The sequence below is a fragment of the Podarcis vaucheri genome (genome assembly GCF_965113315.1).
Source record: "Podarcis vaucheri genome assembly, chromosome: 7".
Taxonomy (NCBI): domain Eukaryota; kingdom Metazoa; phylum Chordata; class Lepidosauria; order Squamata; family Lacertidae; genus Podarcis; species Podarcis vaucheri.
The window spans coordinates 31,298,672-31,314,047 of NC_138765.1; the positions used below are offsets into that span (position 1 = coordinate 31,298,672).

The 15,376-nt window shown below is 43.0% G+C and overlaps 1 protein-coding gene across 2 annotated transcripts; it reads left to right on the top strand.

Moving 5' to 3' along the window:
• Positions 1-1,058: 1,058 nt before the first annotated feature.
• FUCA1 (alpha-L-fucosidase 1) lies at positions 1,059-14,716 on the top strand. 2 transcript variants are annotated; one of them, XR_014221967.1, is made up of 9 exons: positions 1,059-1,466; positions 3,467-3,601; positions 3,733-3,870; positions 4,920-5,025; positions 6,451-6,651; positions 7,926-8,116; positions 9,332-9,431; positions 12,106-13,544; positions 13,584-14,716. XR_014221967.1 is itself a non-coding variant. In XM_082232571.1 (8 exons), the coding sequence occupies exons 1-8, from the start codon at positions 1,084-1,086 to the stop codon at positions 12,244-12,246; spliced, it is 1,395 nt and encodes a 464-aa protein (XP_082088697.1). In that variant the 5' UTR covers positions 1,059-1,083; the 3' UTR covers positions 12,247-14,716. The 2 variants fall into 2 exon arrangements, 1 of the variants encoding a protein (XP_082088697.1); XM_082232571.1 differs by having other exon boundaries at positions 12,106-14,716.
• Positions 14,717-15,376: the final 660 nt, after the last annotated feature.

Genomic DNA, 15,376 nt, shown 5'->3' on the forward strand with positions numbered 1-15,376 from the left:
TACAGTGGTACCTCAGGTTACAGACTACCAGAAATAGTACCTTGGGTTAAGAATTTTGCTTCAGGAGGGGAACAGAAATCGCGCAGTGGCGGCGGCACAGCAGCAGCGGGAGGCCCCATTAGCTAAAGTGGTGCTTCAGATAAGAACAGTTTCAGGTTAAGAACGGACCTCCGGAACGAATTAAGTACGTAACCAGAGGTACCACTGTACAACTATGAAATTCCCTGATCTGAACAACAAAAAAGAGACATTGCACATTCTTTCGTAATTCATGAAAATCTTTAATAAAAACTATTTCAAAAACAAAACAAAACCCTAACTATGAAATTCCCTCCTGGGATATATGTGTGTGTGTGTGTGTGTGTGTACACACACCACATAGGCACTGAGGACATTGTTTCAGATGGCATTGGCAGAGACGTTGTGTGTTATAATAGTTTTAAGGTTTATGTGCTCTGAAATGGTATTAGTAAGCCAGTTGGATTTTTTTTATTGCTACTTTTATTTATTATACTTATGTATGAGGAAGTTGAGGCAGGATACACGATTCTCCCTATTTTTTAATCCTCGCAACAACCCTTCAAGCTAGGTCAGGCTATGAGTTGGTGACCGGCCCAAAGTAATCTAGTGCATTTCATGGCTGAGGATTTGAACTCGGATCTGGTACTGCAGTCAGTGCATCCGGCTTGCCTTTGGAGCTATCATTATGCGACAGCTCCCCCCCCCCCCTTTTGACTGTTGTTACGCCTTTCTATCTTAACCCTGGTACGGAAACCGCCTTGGGAAAGACTTCCGTCTAGCAAGTCTTCTAAAAAAATGAAGTACTGTACAAGCCACACCGCCCATTTCCTTTCTCGAGACCCAAGCCCTTGGGAAACTGCTTGAGTTCCGCTCCTGTCGTTATAATGTATGCCACTCTCACTCCCTCCAGCCATCAGCTGCTCGCTTTCACCCCCCGGGCGGGTCGCGCGCTTATTATGCATGATTTACATATGGGAGCGAGGCTGCGATTGGCCGAGGGAAGCCCTTACTGGCGCCAATCGGCGAGCGCCGTTCTGAGCGGCGATTGCTGAGGGGAAAGACATGGAGACGGGCCGGGGGCTTTTCCTGCGGGCGGCGGCGGCGGCGGCGGCGGCGTGGCTCTGCTTGGTCGGGGCAGCCTCTGCCTCGGCGCCCCCTCAGCGCTACACCCCCGACTGGCCCAGCTTGGACGCCCGGCCGCTGCCGGGCTGGTTCGACGCCGCCAAGGTCGGCGTGTTCGTCCACTGGGGAGTCTTCTCGGTGCCGGCCTGGGGCTCCGAGTGGTTCTGGTGGCACTGGCGGGGCGAGAAGCAGCCCGACTTCGACCGCTTCGTCCAGGCGCGCTTCCCGCCTGGCACCAGCTACGCGGACTTCGCCCCCCGCTTCACCGCCCGCGACTTCCAGCCCCGGCAGTGGGCGCAGCTCTTCCAGCAGGCCGGCGCAAGGTCAGCAGCAGACGGGCGGAGCGGGCAGCAGAGGCCGCTTCCGCATACCGGCCGGCCTGGGGCTTAGCACGACTGAGCAGTAATAATAATAATAATAATGGTGTATAATAATCCATGTGACAAACAGCACAGCGAGGACTGTGTTAATCGCAGTTGTTGTTATGAATTTCCCGCCCTTCACCCTAAGGTCCCAGGGTGGGCTACAACATAAAAAAGAACATCAAAAGCAGTTTAAAACAACAGTCACAGAAACAATATCAGGAATATATATATATATATAGTACAATATTTTTTATTGCGTGGCATTTTCATTGTTCTGCGATGGATAAAATACTCTTGCATAGAAAATTATTGTTACTACACACCTTTCCTCTTTCATAATATAAATCATTGCAAAACTATTATAGCATTCATAATTATTAGGACATAGCTATATTTTCTAGGCTTGAGGCTATCTTGAGTACAGTCTTAACCTGCAGAAGAATGAAGCTTTACCTGGAGATGCCAGGGAATGAACTTGGGATCTTACGTCTGCAAAGCTATGGCCCTTTCCTAAATTCTGTCACAGCATCACCCAATAAAATTGACATGCAGTGGATTTTGGGACTTACAAAAATGTAAAATACATACTAAAACACATAATTAAGTTTTGAAATTTCCTGCTGAAAGATGTGGCAATGAGAAAACTATTGCCTTCAGACATGTCCTGTTTGGGGACTTCCCAGAGGCATCTGGTTGGTCATTGTGGGAAACAGGATGCTGAACTAGATAGACAATTAGTCTTATCGAGTTGGGGTGCAAAAGGTTTTGCTGTAGTCCTGCCTAAGTCATTCAGTTCTTGACCAGCTAGCACACCCTATCTCTTGGTGAGGCTTCTTACGACGCTGGGCTAGCCATTTCCCAGACATTGCTGTTGGGATGATCTAATTTAAAATTATAGGCTTATTGAGGAAACACCTCAAAAGGTATGCGCCATACAATTGTATCCAACTAAGTCCTACTTCAAGTAGACCCATTGAAGTTAATCGACTTAAGTTATGTTCATTATCTTCATTGAGTCTGACTCTGTCGGAGTAGCATTGTATACAACCCTTGATTTAAAAGGACTTATCCATAGAATACAATACAGTAAAGGGAGGGGGAGGGATACAAAAGGAAGTGGAATGGGGAAGTCAATGCAGAAGTTACAAGAGGTCGAAGATTTTGGGGAAGAAGTTCAATCACTCGCAGAGAGGAAGAGTTAAGAAGGGGCCAGAGTATGAAAATAAATAAAGAAAAGTAGTAACTGGACAAAATGCAGGGCAATGAAGAAACAGAAGCCAGCAAAACAAGAAATGGAAAAAACCCAGCTGTACAGGCACCAGAAATAAGAATGGAGGACAAAGGGTGAATCTGAGTGTGCAAAGAATTTCAGTCATCAAACTGGGAAAATAAAAGAAGAGATCTGTGTTTTTGCAGAAGATAACAGAATACACGGCAATAGTTGTTTTTACAGTGTCTTGAAGAGTACTGTACACAGGGAGAAGGCAAAATAGAAGCATTACTTAAGTGTCTTTCAGGCCAACTTGTTTATTAAGTATTTGTCCTAATTTGGTTGCAGGGAGATTAGATGCCAGTGGCTATTTAATGAGCATTCATTCTGATTCGTGGGGTGGTTGAATGCCATTGCATCAAAGCAAATGTTATCCCAACTTTCCAGTTCATTTTCCTGTCGCTTATCGCAAAAAGTCAGACCTTTGGGGGAAGCGGATTTGCTGCGAGACCTCCCAGTCAGCTATAATTGTACAACCTGAATTAGCTGGTACATGATTGAATCTCACATGAAATTAGTGACAGTCTGGAAGTGCAGCCAGAGTGAGAGAAAATGAAGTGATTTAACAAAGTTGGGAAGGCCCATCTTGGTCTAGTCTCTCCAGCTCTCACCTACCCTCCCTGTTAGATTTGGGAATATTGTTGATTAATTTTCTTCCCTTCTAATCCTGTGCCTTTGGTTCCTACAGATACGTGGTGTTGACGACAAAGCATCATGAAGGCTTCACCAACTGGGGGTCCAACGTGTCATGGAACTGGAATTCGGTAGATACGGGGCCCCATCGAGACTTGGTGGGTGAACTGGGGGATGCGCTCAGAGAAAGGTATCTATGCGGGTTAACAAGTGGGGAGTGGAAGCTTATTGCTGTGCAGGGTCCTGGGCTTCACAGCCTTCTGCTGACATCCAGACCTATCTAATTCTATTACTGTGTTTCCCCCTTTGTTTAATCTTTAGGAACATACACTATGGACTGTACCACTCCCTCTTTGAATGGTTTAACCCACTCTATTTATTGGACAAAAAAAATGGCTTCAAGAGTCAGTTTTTTGTCTATGGCAAGATCCTGCCTGAGCTTTATGAGCTTGTCTTGAGGTAAGATTGAAGAACCTCCACTTACATGCATTGAACAAAGTGAGACTTTCAAGTAAATTGGGTTGCTCAGAGGTTTCCCCTTGCTACTTGTTGCCGTGGTAGGTTGTTATTGTTCTTGCAACACTTAACAGAGTGTATGGGGCTGTATAGTTACACAGGCCGCCTCTGCCATAGTCCCAACATTCTACCACCATGTTTCCTACATTGAAACCATGACTTAGCTATGAAATCTCAAATGGTTCACTATGTGTCCCCTTAAACTACCTTGGTGGGTTGTTATGAGGATGAAATGGGTAAGTTCATAAGCAGTGTCCTGATCTCCTTGAGGAAGGGCAGGATATATATGCCAGGGCTATATATACTTGTATTGTTTTAATAGTCTTAGAGGGGGAAATAGCTGGGCACGCCGCTGAAGCTCTTCCTCTTAGGCCCTGTCATGGTTACTTATTTAGAAATGGTAGCCAAGCTTTGCCCCATCCCCTTCAGCTCTTTGTAGGCATGTTTACTCAGATGGAAATCGTAGTGTGTTCAGTGGGGTTTGCTCACAGGTAAGGGTGCATAGGATTGTAGTCTTAGTGAGTGTAAAGGTCAACCCCTTTTGTTTTGCCCACAGTGGCTTCCAGAATTTCAGCAAACAATGCTGACAGACTTTCAAGCATATCTTTACAGACGAGAGAGCTAGGAACATTAAAAAAACAAAAAACACCACTCAAGTTCTGTACCTGGTGTCCAATTTTATGCTTTATGGAACTGCAGTACATATGCAACTCTATAACTTTGTCATTTCTAAAACATGTTTGTAGTGCACAAAGAACTCCGGTTTTGTAATAAGAATGTAGGTTTCTTGTGTGCAGACCACTGGCACAATAGGCTTCTATCCACCTGGTCATTTGTAGACAAGTGCAGTTAGCACACTTGGTGTAGAAAGGTGGGGTATAAATTGTTGTAATACATTTACAAAATAATTCAATACCATAAGCAGCTATTAGTGGCTAATCTCTGCAGAAATACCAACTCGGATTTATGACGCAATGGTACTTCCATCTTAGATACAAGCCAGATCTCATTTGGTCTGATGGAGACTGGGAGGCACCAGATACTTACTGGAACTCAACTTCTTTCCTCGCCTGGCTTTACAATGACAGTCCAGTCAAGGTATCTCAATTTCCTTCATGTTTACTGATCAGTTAAACAGGTTAAGAACTGGGTAGTCTCCTTGTTTGCATTTGAGATGAATCTCTTAGAATGGTTTCTGGTATATGGGATTGTCACATTTTTTGTGCTCCTTTGTAAGTTCTGCCCCTTTCCCTTTCCTCCGGGGTGAGATGTATTAATTGCTTCTGATGCAGGATCAGCTTATGGTTATGATTATATATGTGTTGCTTTATTATACCCAAAGGTCTCATGGCGGTTTATAAACAAATATTTAAACCTACAACTACAATAACTAAAAAAGATCACACTATGTGTCCCTCCAAGAGTGCACTTCCTGCCATAAAATTAATCACACACAATCACCGTAAAACCATAAGCAGCTAAAAACCTCCCATTGAGCTAGCAAGAGAATGATGTCAGTATTCAAATATTGGGGTGTACAGTATTTTTTCAAAACAACCAACCCGACAGTGAAAAGATGCTAGATTTGCAGTCAGGTGCACCTTTCTAGGGAAGGTAATCCAAAGGCAGAGAGCCTCTAAGAGGAAAGGCACTTTCTCACGTGGTGACTCTCTGCACCTCCGTTGGAGATGGTATTCAGAAAAGGGCTCCAGAGATGACCAGGGGGCTCTGAGGCAATAGAGTGTTCATCCATATGACACTTTATAGGTTAAAATTAGCACTTTGAATTTGGCCTGGAAATCAGCTGAAAGCCCGTACAGATGGCTGGCGCTGTTATTAGATTATTCATCATCCCAGTTCCACTTATAAATATGGCAGCCAGATTTTGCACCAGCTGAAGTTCATGAAGCCTCTTCATAGGTAGCCCCACATATAACACATTATACTAGAGCATAGGCAGCGTATCCCCATCCAGCACCCTCATCCAGTCTGTTACTGCAACCAGGCAGCTGAATGTGGGTACAAACTCATATGAAAGGCATTTGCTTAAGGTGAGATGATACAGAAGTTCCATCAGCAGTGGCTCATTCCCACATGCAGATTGCCACCCAATGCTGCAGTCATCTGAGAATGGGCAGACAACAAGCCAGGATTCTGTGACACTGAAACTAAACTGTAGCAAAGTCTTTTTCCTCACTGCACTGTCAGGGAGCTGGGTGCAAGCCCAAGCCTTTGTTAAGGCTCATTCCAGCTCATGCACAAGTCATGGTTTTGTGTGAATGAGGCCACTTTCTTCAGAGTGCTAACAGGGATTCTACAGCCATCTATAGGGCCACGTTTTGCTGTTCCCCGTCTTTGATCCAAAGCAAAGTGGACGAGCAGAACACACTGGATACTTCCATTTTTATCCTGAAACATTAACCTCTGTTTTATCTGGAGGATTTCACACGCACCTGTAATTATTGAAGATTGTAGCATAAGGAAAAACAGCTGCAGTTATTTCATATGAATCTCTTCCTCTAGGATACTATAGTGGTGAATGATCGATGGGGCATCAATTGCTCTTGTCACCATGGAGGTTTCTATAACTGTCAAGATAAATACAAGCCTGGCACTCTGCCAGACCACAAGTGGGAGATGTGCAGCTCTATTGACAGAAGTTCTTGGGGGTATCGAAGCAACATGCAAATCAATGAACTCATGGATGAATCCAGCATCATTCAGGTGAGCACTTTGAAGTGTAAACAAAGGCCAAGGATTGGCCATCCAGCAATGATGTTGCAAAAGCTTGCAGAGAGTTGCCTGGAGGTTGCAACAGCCGGAGCAGAGATTTGAATTGAGCCTCATCTCTAGTTAAAGTAGGCCACATTCTTTAGGAAAATGCTAGATACTTTTGTACTTCAGCTTAAACACATGTAAATGGTGCTGGACAAGGTCAGTGTCTTTAAAAAAAAAAGGCTTTTTCAATCTTTCCCAAACCGACTGCCTCCTACAACCACAGAAGAATACCTGAAAAGAGAACAAACCATGCAAAACCATAAGCATTCATCCTGTTTGTTGACTTTTGAAGGGACTGCATAAGATAAAAGGCGAAGGAGAGGATAAGAACTGGCATGAAATGCCACCACCATACCTGCTCAGACAGGCCCTTTTCCTTCTTCCCAACTTACACTTAAACCTCCCCACAAATGTTGGAGGCATCAACATAAGCATGCAAGACATTTATGTTCGGTGAAAATTTCGCTTTGTACAGTATGTTTATCAGAGTCAGTTTGTTGAAATTACTGCAAGAACAGCAGGATACATTCTGCAATGTGAATATTTTGCTATAATGTTGGATACTTGTGAGGTTATGGAATTTCCTAAATCTTTCAGGAAAAAGGAGGCAGGCATTTGTGGGTTGTTCTACAGCAGGGGTGGCTGATGTGTTGTCCCCCCAGATGTTGGACTGCTACTACTACTATTAATATTATTATTAACATTTGTTAGTTGCTTTATCTTGCCCAGTGAAACCCAAAGCGACTTACAAACAGACAGTAAACATAGATACATTAAAACCAAGAGGAAAGAGAAGGACATTAAAACATCCCATTCACTTCTAAAAGGTCACAGGGTAAAGACCTGTTTTTGCCTGGCACTTAAAGGTATGTAGTGAAGGTGCCAGGAGAGCCTCCCTGGGGAGAGCATTCCACAAATGGGGAGCCCCTGCAGAAAAGGCCCCTTGTCATGTTGCCACTGTCCAGACCTCTAGCAGAGAAGGCACATGAAGAAGGGCCTCAGAGGATGAGTGCAGGGTCCAGGTTGGTTAATATGGGCAGAAGCGGTCTTTGAGGTATTGTTGAACATGTTATCTCCCCTGTTCTAGAGTATCCTTTCTCAGTGTAAAGGACTGAACTAGTTAAACAGGCACTTGCAATTTTATTGCTGCTTTGGGGAATGACTTTCTTTCTCTCTTTACTTAAAAATGCGTATATGTTCTGTTTCTGTCTTTACCACAGGAACTTGTGCAAACTGTGAGCTATGGTGGAAACTATCTTCTCAATGTGGGACCCACAAAAGAAGGGGTGATCGCTCCAGTCTTCCAAGAGAGGCTCCTAGCCCTTGGGAAGTGGCTAGGCATTAATGGGGAGGCCATTTATGAATCAAAGCCATGGAGAATACAAAAGGAGAATTGCACTTGCAGCACATGGTATGGCAAAAACTAATACAAAAGCGGGCTTCTTCTTGAAGATTCAGGGAGGTAGCCTCTAATGCTTCAGCTATCTGTAGTTAACCATTATTTGCATAGCAACAAGAGGAGATGTCACAGTGTCTTCATGGATATTTGGTTGCTGCATTGGCCTTAATGTGATGAGTAAACTGTGTTAGAACCTCTTTAGGAACGAGCACACTTACACAAAATTCCTTTTGTAGTATCTTACATGAATTCACTATTTTACTGAGGTAGTAAGAAGGGCAAACCTTTTGCATGTGCTGCAGTAGCTCAAAGGAAACTGAAATGCAAGAGGCCTCACCTTAGAAAAAGACATAAAGTATTGTCAATCACAGGTGACGCAGGCTGTCAAAGTACTTGATTGGACTGCACTTCTCTGCTCTTTCAGCACCCAAAGCCCATGAAGGTTTGCTATTCATATTAATGCTTTCTTTTCTTGCTGTGTTTTGCTTTATTTTACTTAATGAGAAGGTTTGTGTTAGATTTAACATCTGAAACCACAAATGGCTTTGTTTTGTTTAAATGCTGGTTACACTTTTAAATCTTCTTGGTTGACTTTTTGGTATTTGCTACATTGGGGGTAGTTATTTTATTTATCTAAAAGGTACACATTGTCATTTCACCAGTTATCTCCAAGGCAGCTTTTCGTAGATCACAGAATTGAAGAGTTGGAAGGGATCTTGAGGGTCATCTAGTTCAACTCTCATTCAGTGCAGGAATAATTTTTGCTATTAAGAGCTCCCCTGCATACATCAGCTATGACATGGTGGTGTGCTAAATCCTAAGTAGAGGGAGAGATGAGAGAATACCAATTCTGAAAGTCTTTCAGGAGCAGAGAACATTTAAAAGAGAATGGCCCAGCATAGAACTCTAATGGAAAGTTTCCACAGGCCCCTGCCAGACCCACCTCCATGTTGGTGACGGCAGCAGTTGAAAAGCAAGGACAGACTGTCATGCAATGTTTGCTTTTAGGGGGTGTGAGTGTAAAGGTGGACTTTGAGGCTTTCGTCATTCTTGGCCACGCAGCCACAACATGAGAAGGTGGAAGAAGCACTAGATCCCTGCAAACATCAGCAAGGGAAGGTATTTCCGATACAGATGTTCTGCTCCTGCAAAAGATGGATGCTTTTTCTTTGCTTTGGAACTTTTGTGTTTGTTTCCACAACTTTGCTTTGCTATATATTTTCTCAGGTACACTTCAAAGGGAGAAACAGTCTATGCCATCTTCTTGACCTGGCCAGAAAGCAGTGTGTTGATTCTTCCATCACCTGTCTCATCTGCAACTACTAAAGTAAGGAAAGAAGGGAAAGCAGGCCTGAAAATTGCATCTACTGGCATCTCAGTAATTTTTAACATTTCTTGAGCCTTTGTTATGACAAAGAATAATTTTAATGGCTCTAGTAAGAACTTGAATACCCCGTATTCAATACGAGTACAAAATTACCTTAGTCTGGCTATTGGTCTGTCTAAACCAGGCATGACCAAATAAGCGCCCTCTCAGTTACCTTTGCCAAGATACAGTGAGCTGTTGTGCTGGATTTCGCTTGAAAGGAAATGCACCACGGAATCTCCAATATCAGATTCATATGCATATTTGCTCTGGAAAGGCAAAAGTACCTATTCAAGTATCACTTCATATCATCCATGTTCATGTGCTCCATTCATGGGTACCCATTTCTGCTAAATGATGGCAACTTGAACCCTGACTGACCAAGAGGAGGCTAGATTGTCCTTCATCCTGAACGTGGCTGCTGATGGTCTTGGGCAAAGCTCTCTCCTAGCTCTGCTTCTTTAGATCTTTTTAACTGGAAATTCCAGGAGTTGAACCTGCATCTTCATGCTGTTAGGACACTTCCCCAGTTATCTGATTAGCTGGATTTAACCTCTGAGGGGCAGGGGAAACTGCCCAGCATGAAGGCAAGTAGCTCCTTCCATCTCCCCCACCCCATATACTGCTCTTGTTGCTCTTGCCCACTTTAGGGCTGCAGATTTGCTGGTCTTCCAGCTGGCTCCAGGTCACTATGATGCTCACACCAGAAAATGATAGGCGTGCATTGTTTGCATTTCCCTGTCACATGCCTTCCTAGATTCTCTTCTTTTCCTTTTGTGAGGATGCCACAAATTAACACAGAGGCTGCAGCCTCTGCTCCCTATAAGTAACGCAGTTGGGTGAGGTGGGCAGCAGGAGAAGTAGTAACTACAGTGTAGGAAGGCAGTCTGTCATTGTTCAATCTAGTTGCTGAGTATTTCCAAGATATTAATTTATTTGGGATATTTATAATTAGCCAGTCTCAGAAAGAGCTCAGGGTGATATACATCAAACCATATCAACAAAAATACAGCAAATATAACTAAAGCATATTCAAATGAGGGTGGAAATTGTAACAGCTAATTAAAACACATACATTGCTGCTCAGGGTAAATCTTCTATTATCAGACTGCATAAATAAATTGAACTGAAATTCATTTGTAGAGGAGATCATTCCAGAGATGAGGTCTTACCACATATAAGTTCCTTCTATACATCCCCTCACCCTGAATCCTGGTGGGGACTGTGAACAGAGCTGCTCCCTCCACTGGCTGATCTTAAGATCAAGCTGTCTGGCATTGGAGGAGATGCTCTGGCAGATATTTGGGCCCAAAGCTGGTTAGGGCTTTTAGGCCATCTCTAACGCCTTGAATCAAACCTGGTAGCACACATGCAGGCAGTGTAGAGCTTTCAGGGTTGGCACATGTTCCCATCTTGCTGCGCCATCTGGCAGCCGCAGGTTTTCCCTCCTAAAATTGCCCTATGACTCTTCAGAAAATTAGATTGCTGCAAATAATCAGAGAAGCTCCTTCCTTCAATAGGCAATTGTAGGTAGATACTTGCCAGAATATTCTGTAATAGACTTAAACAGCAAAATGCCATCTGAAAACAGAATTCACATCTTTAAATGCCATTTTATAAGAATGTTATTTGCTTCCTCTTGCATCCTGTGTATGTGGTCTACCCCGTGCTCTGCAATCACTTTTTAATTATTCATTTCTGACAAGAGATCAGTCTATGCAGATGGATACTGTGTCCTCTTGTTGGGAAAGAAGCTGTGGTAGTTTTGTGCCTGTTCAGGCTACCCACAATCCCTAGACTCTTCAGGCCTTAAGCCAGTAAGCAAGTGCTTGGCAGATATCTGTACCTTAAAGTTATTTTTTCTCATTCTTGGTATTTTCTTAATTGCATTAAGCTTGATAAAGGCAGTCCCCTCCTTACAATCTTGGTACAGTTTGTTTTTACAGTGGTACAGTTTTCTCTTAAAGAGCACAGTGAAAACCTTATCCCTAATTGAAACTTGCCATTTCCATATTTTTCCTTTCTTGGAAACTCTTACGAAGCAGAGGATATTTCTGAAATCATTGTGCTTTATTCTGAACATTCCTTCCACCCTAATTCTGAACGGTTTGAAGACAGTGAGTTGTTTAGTTCAATGGGGATCCTTCTTGCACTAGCTGTTTATTTATATTTCTCATGTTTATAGCCCACCATTCCCCCAAGAAGCTTAAAGCAGTGTACATTGTGCTCCCCCACTCCATTTTCTCCTCACAGCATCTCTGTGAGGTAGGTTAGACTGAGAGACTGTTACTGGTCCAGGATCACCTAGTGAGCTTCATGGATAAGTGGGGATTTGGACCCTGGTCACCCAGTCTAACACTAACCACTACTCTTCACTGGTTCTCCCCACGTGACTGACACACAGTACCTGCATTGGGCTCATGGCCCAGCTAGGATGCTGCGGCGGGGTGGCCGTGTCACTGAGAAAAGATGTGCAATCATAATATACATTACTAGTCAGGTTATAAGCTGTTTGGTGGTTCCACATGTTCCGCAAGACCAATATGGAGATTGCTAGCTATGTGAACCAGCCTAATTATCTTACAATGTTTTTGTATAAAGTAACAAATTAACAACTTTTGTATCCTTGTTGTAGGTGACTATGTTGGGATTCTCTGAACCTTTGAAATGGCAGGTAGCCCCAGACAAAGGACTGAAGATCATGCTGCCCTCTGCTGTTCCTTCACTTCTCCCTCTGCAGCATGGCTGGACTCTTAAGCTAGTTGGAGTGGCATGATGGTGAAGTTGGAAGGAAATTGAGGAACGTCTGTTTCTCTCTCATTGACAAACCATTCAAGCTGGTGTGATTAGTGGCATGAATGGGTTTGAAATGGTGGGTGGTTGGGGCTTAAAAGATGGGACTGCAATGCAATGCAGTGTTTACGTGTTAGCAATCCTCAGGTGTTGCATTTCAGTAGGGAGAAACCGAAGAACGGGCACTTTCCCGGCAGGATTTAATTTGCCTGACACAAATGTCCAAAAGCACTCTGCTGTAATGCACTGAGCATCATTTGCACAGAATGAGAATTGTCTCCAGTAACTTCTCGGGAAAATTAGCTTGGCCTGTGGTGAGTTCCACTTAACTCACATGTTATGGGAAACTATACCTAGTGGCTAACTGAACACCAAAGTTATTGTGATCTTGGCCACTTAGCTTGAAATAAACTGTGATCCTTGACTTAGCATTACACCTGAAGCAGAAATTGTGGTTTGTTTCAGTCTCAGCATACCCTGATCTGTAGCCAAGGTTTGTCCTTGGCTTACTGATGATGCTTTGTTAGAGCAAAAGAAACTATGATTCCTGGCTTAGCGTTACCTCCAAATCTGGGGTCATGGTTTGTTTTGCTCTAATTCTAAGCCAGGGATAATGGTTTGGGTCCACTTGCAGGAAAGGGACAAAAGCAGCTCTGAAAAGCACATTCCAGCAAACCATTACCTGGTATATTGTGACATGCAAACTTGGGCCATCGATTAGAGGCAAAATGAGCAGAGCTCAGCAATTGATCTCAGTTGAATTAGAGCAGGTCTCCCATTTATGTATCACTTTACACAGGAAGAGTCACAAAGCAGTTTCCAGAGACAACAGCATACAAGCGACAAAAAAAATATATCAAAATGAAACAGATATATGAAGTATAAAACAAAATAACTATATTAAGTGTTCATTCACAAAAATCACTCAAAAATATGAATAACTGCCCCATCCAATAAGTATGAACACCAAAAATATATGCCCAAAACATAGACCATTAGTATTATGAGGTACTAATTAGAACTTTGAAAGCTTCTGAAAAGTGTTTTGCTTGGAAGTGGAAAGGAGAGGCCTTGTATCTTAAGTTCACAAACCAGCAAAGTCCAATGGGAGGGAACACAGAATTAACTAGAATTACTGGTAACAAGCCATCAATACATCACAGTTGTGGGGCAATAGATAATTAAATGCCAGATTTTGGTGCAGTGATTTGAGGGGAACAAAACAACTTTGTTCTTGGAACGCAGTGATGATATGACCTTCATGTTTTCAGAATTGTGTAAGTTCATCTCTTGCAAAAAGTGGACCGTGAGCCCATGTAGAACAGGGAATGGACTCTCTTAGAACGGGTTTCAAGGTCTAGACTTACAAATCAATTAAGAATTCACTTGTAAATAAGAAAAGTACCTGGTCCCTCACTTGCCTTTCTCGTGCATTCTATTGATGAAGAGTTAATGCTATCTTGAAACATCCAGTTAATTTATATTGCTGCATATGGCATTAAGTGCCTTTTCCACAGGCATGGCTGGCAAAATTTAGAAACTTTCACCATTGGCTGCTCATCTCACCCCGTTTTTCCTTAGCTAGTCCCTTCTCTTATGTCAAGGGTAGCAAATGTCTGGTGCCCTCCAGATGTTGGACATGAACATCCTTGGCAACCGGTCATGCTAGCTGTGACTGATGGAAGTTGTAGTCCACCATCAGGAGGATACCATGTTGGCTAACCCTTCCATAGCATATAAACTTACCTTCTAAATGAATAAACATACAAGATGGGAAATACAATTACAGGACCTTTTACCCCATTTCTTGAGGGATGTTCTTGTGCTCTGGAAGTACAAGCTAATCATGCAGTTGAGGGCAAATGTGGCTCTGAGTGAAGGGTATGAGTAATTGGGTTGAAATGTTGACCCTGCAAGGGATGGATGTGGGATCTGTGGCACTACAGGTGTTAGTCCTGCTCCCATCTGCACCAGCCAGTTGAGGATGATGGAACTTGTAGCCGGGCAACATCTGCAGGACTACAGGTTCTCTATCTCTGCTGCAAGGGTTATGTAGCAGTTAATTGCATTCTGCCACCCCCACCATGGCCTCTAGACTATGATCAAGCAATGCAGTAGATCCCAGCAAGTTTAAGGAGTGTGTTGCAGTTTCTTAGCAGCTATAACAGGTGATTTCCTCACCTCCATCATATGGCCTATCATGACAAAATACGAAAGTATATTTCAAAGGGAAACTCGTACGGTGCAACTCTGTAAATGAAGGACTTTAAATCAGATGTTTAAATCTTTTATATATATAGAAAACCAAACTGCTAGATTGAACCACATGGTATGAGTGGTCCTCCTGATGTGTTGTTCTGCAATGTATCAATCACAGTGCCTTTTCTGTTTTTCATATCTGATTTCAAATGTTGGTTTTGCAAAAATAATAAAACATTGGAATTGAAGTAAAAGCATTGCATGATCTGAATATAAGGCATTGCAACAAGTGAGGTTTGGAAGCAAAATGGGTAAGAACTTGGGAAGGGGTAGGCAGCCAATAGAACTGGCTTGTGAGAATGCCCTTTGTGGTGGACACAGGCTCTTGAGAAAGTGAAGGGGACACCAGAGAGGTGCCATTGTTTTACTCCAATACTTTTCAGAGGTATCCATTACCTCTGAAGCAAAGGAAATCCTCTCCCAACCCTTTAGTTATGGTACCTTCAATCATTTCTAAAATGATTTTTAACATGTTCAAGGGGAAAGACCTATATGTGTTCCAAAGAAAGGTGGTTTCCAATGAACATCCTGGTTCAATCATTAATTGCAGTGCTGTGAAGTAACAGTCAACCTCAAACGCTGAGGCTCAGTGCCAGTTAGGGGGATCCAAAAAATGCAATTGATGTCATCTGTCTCCTGGCTTGGGGACATTGGCAAATAGTTTTTGGCATTGATCATCCCTTGCAACATACTGAGGAAAATGCCACGATGCTAAAATGCTGAGTATATACTGGGCATACAAACTCTCTTGGCACTGGGTTGCAACCATTGTGAACTTTGGTGGGAGGAGAATAGTAACACACCTTTCTGCTTCATTCCATAGACCCTTGGGTGAAGGGAATATTTCAAGTAAA

Coding starts and splice junctions, on each gene's coding strand:
- FUCA1 (XM_082232571.1), top strand. CDS start 1,084: ATGGAGACGGGCCGGGGGCTTTTCCTGCGGGCGGCGGCGGCGGCGGCG. Junction 1,467..3,466: donor TTCCAGCAGGCCGGCGCAAG/GTCAGCAGCAGA, acceptor TGGTTCCTACAG/ATACGTGGTGTTGACGACAA. Junction 9,432..12,105: donor TCTCATCTGCAACTACTAAA/GTAAGGAAAGAA, acceptor TCCTTGTTGTAG/GTGACTATGTTGGGATTCTC.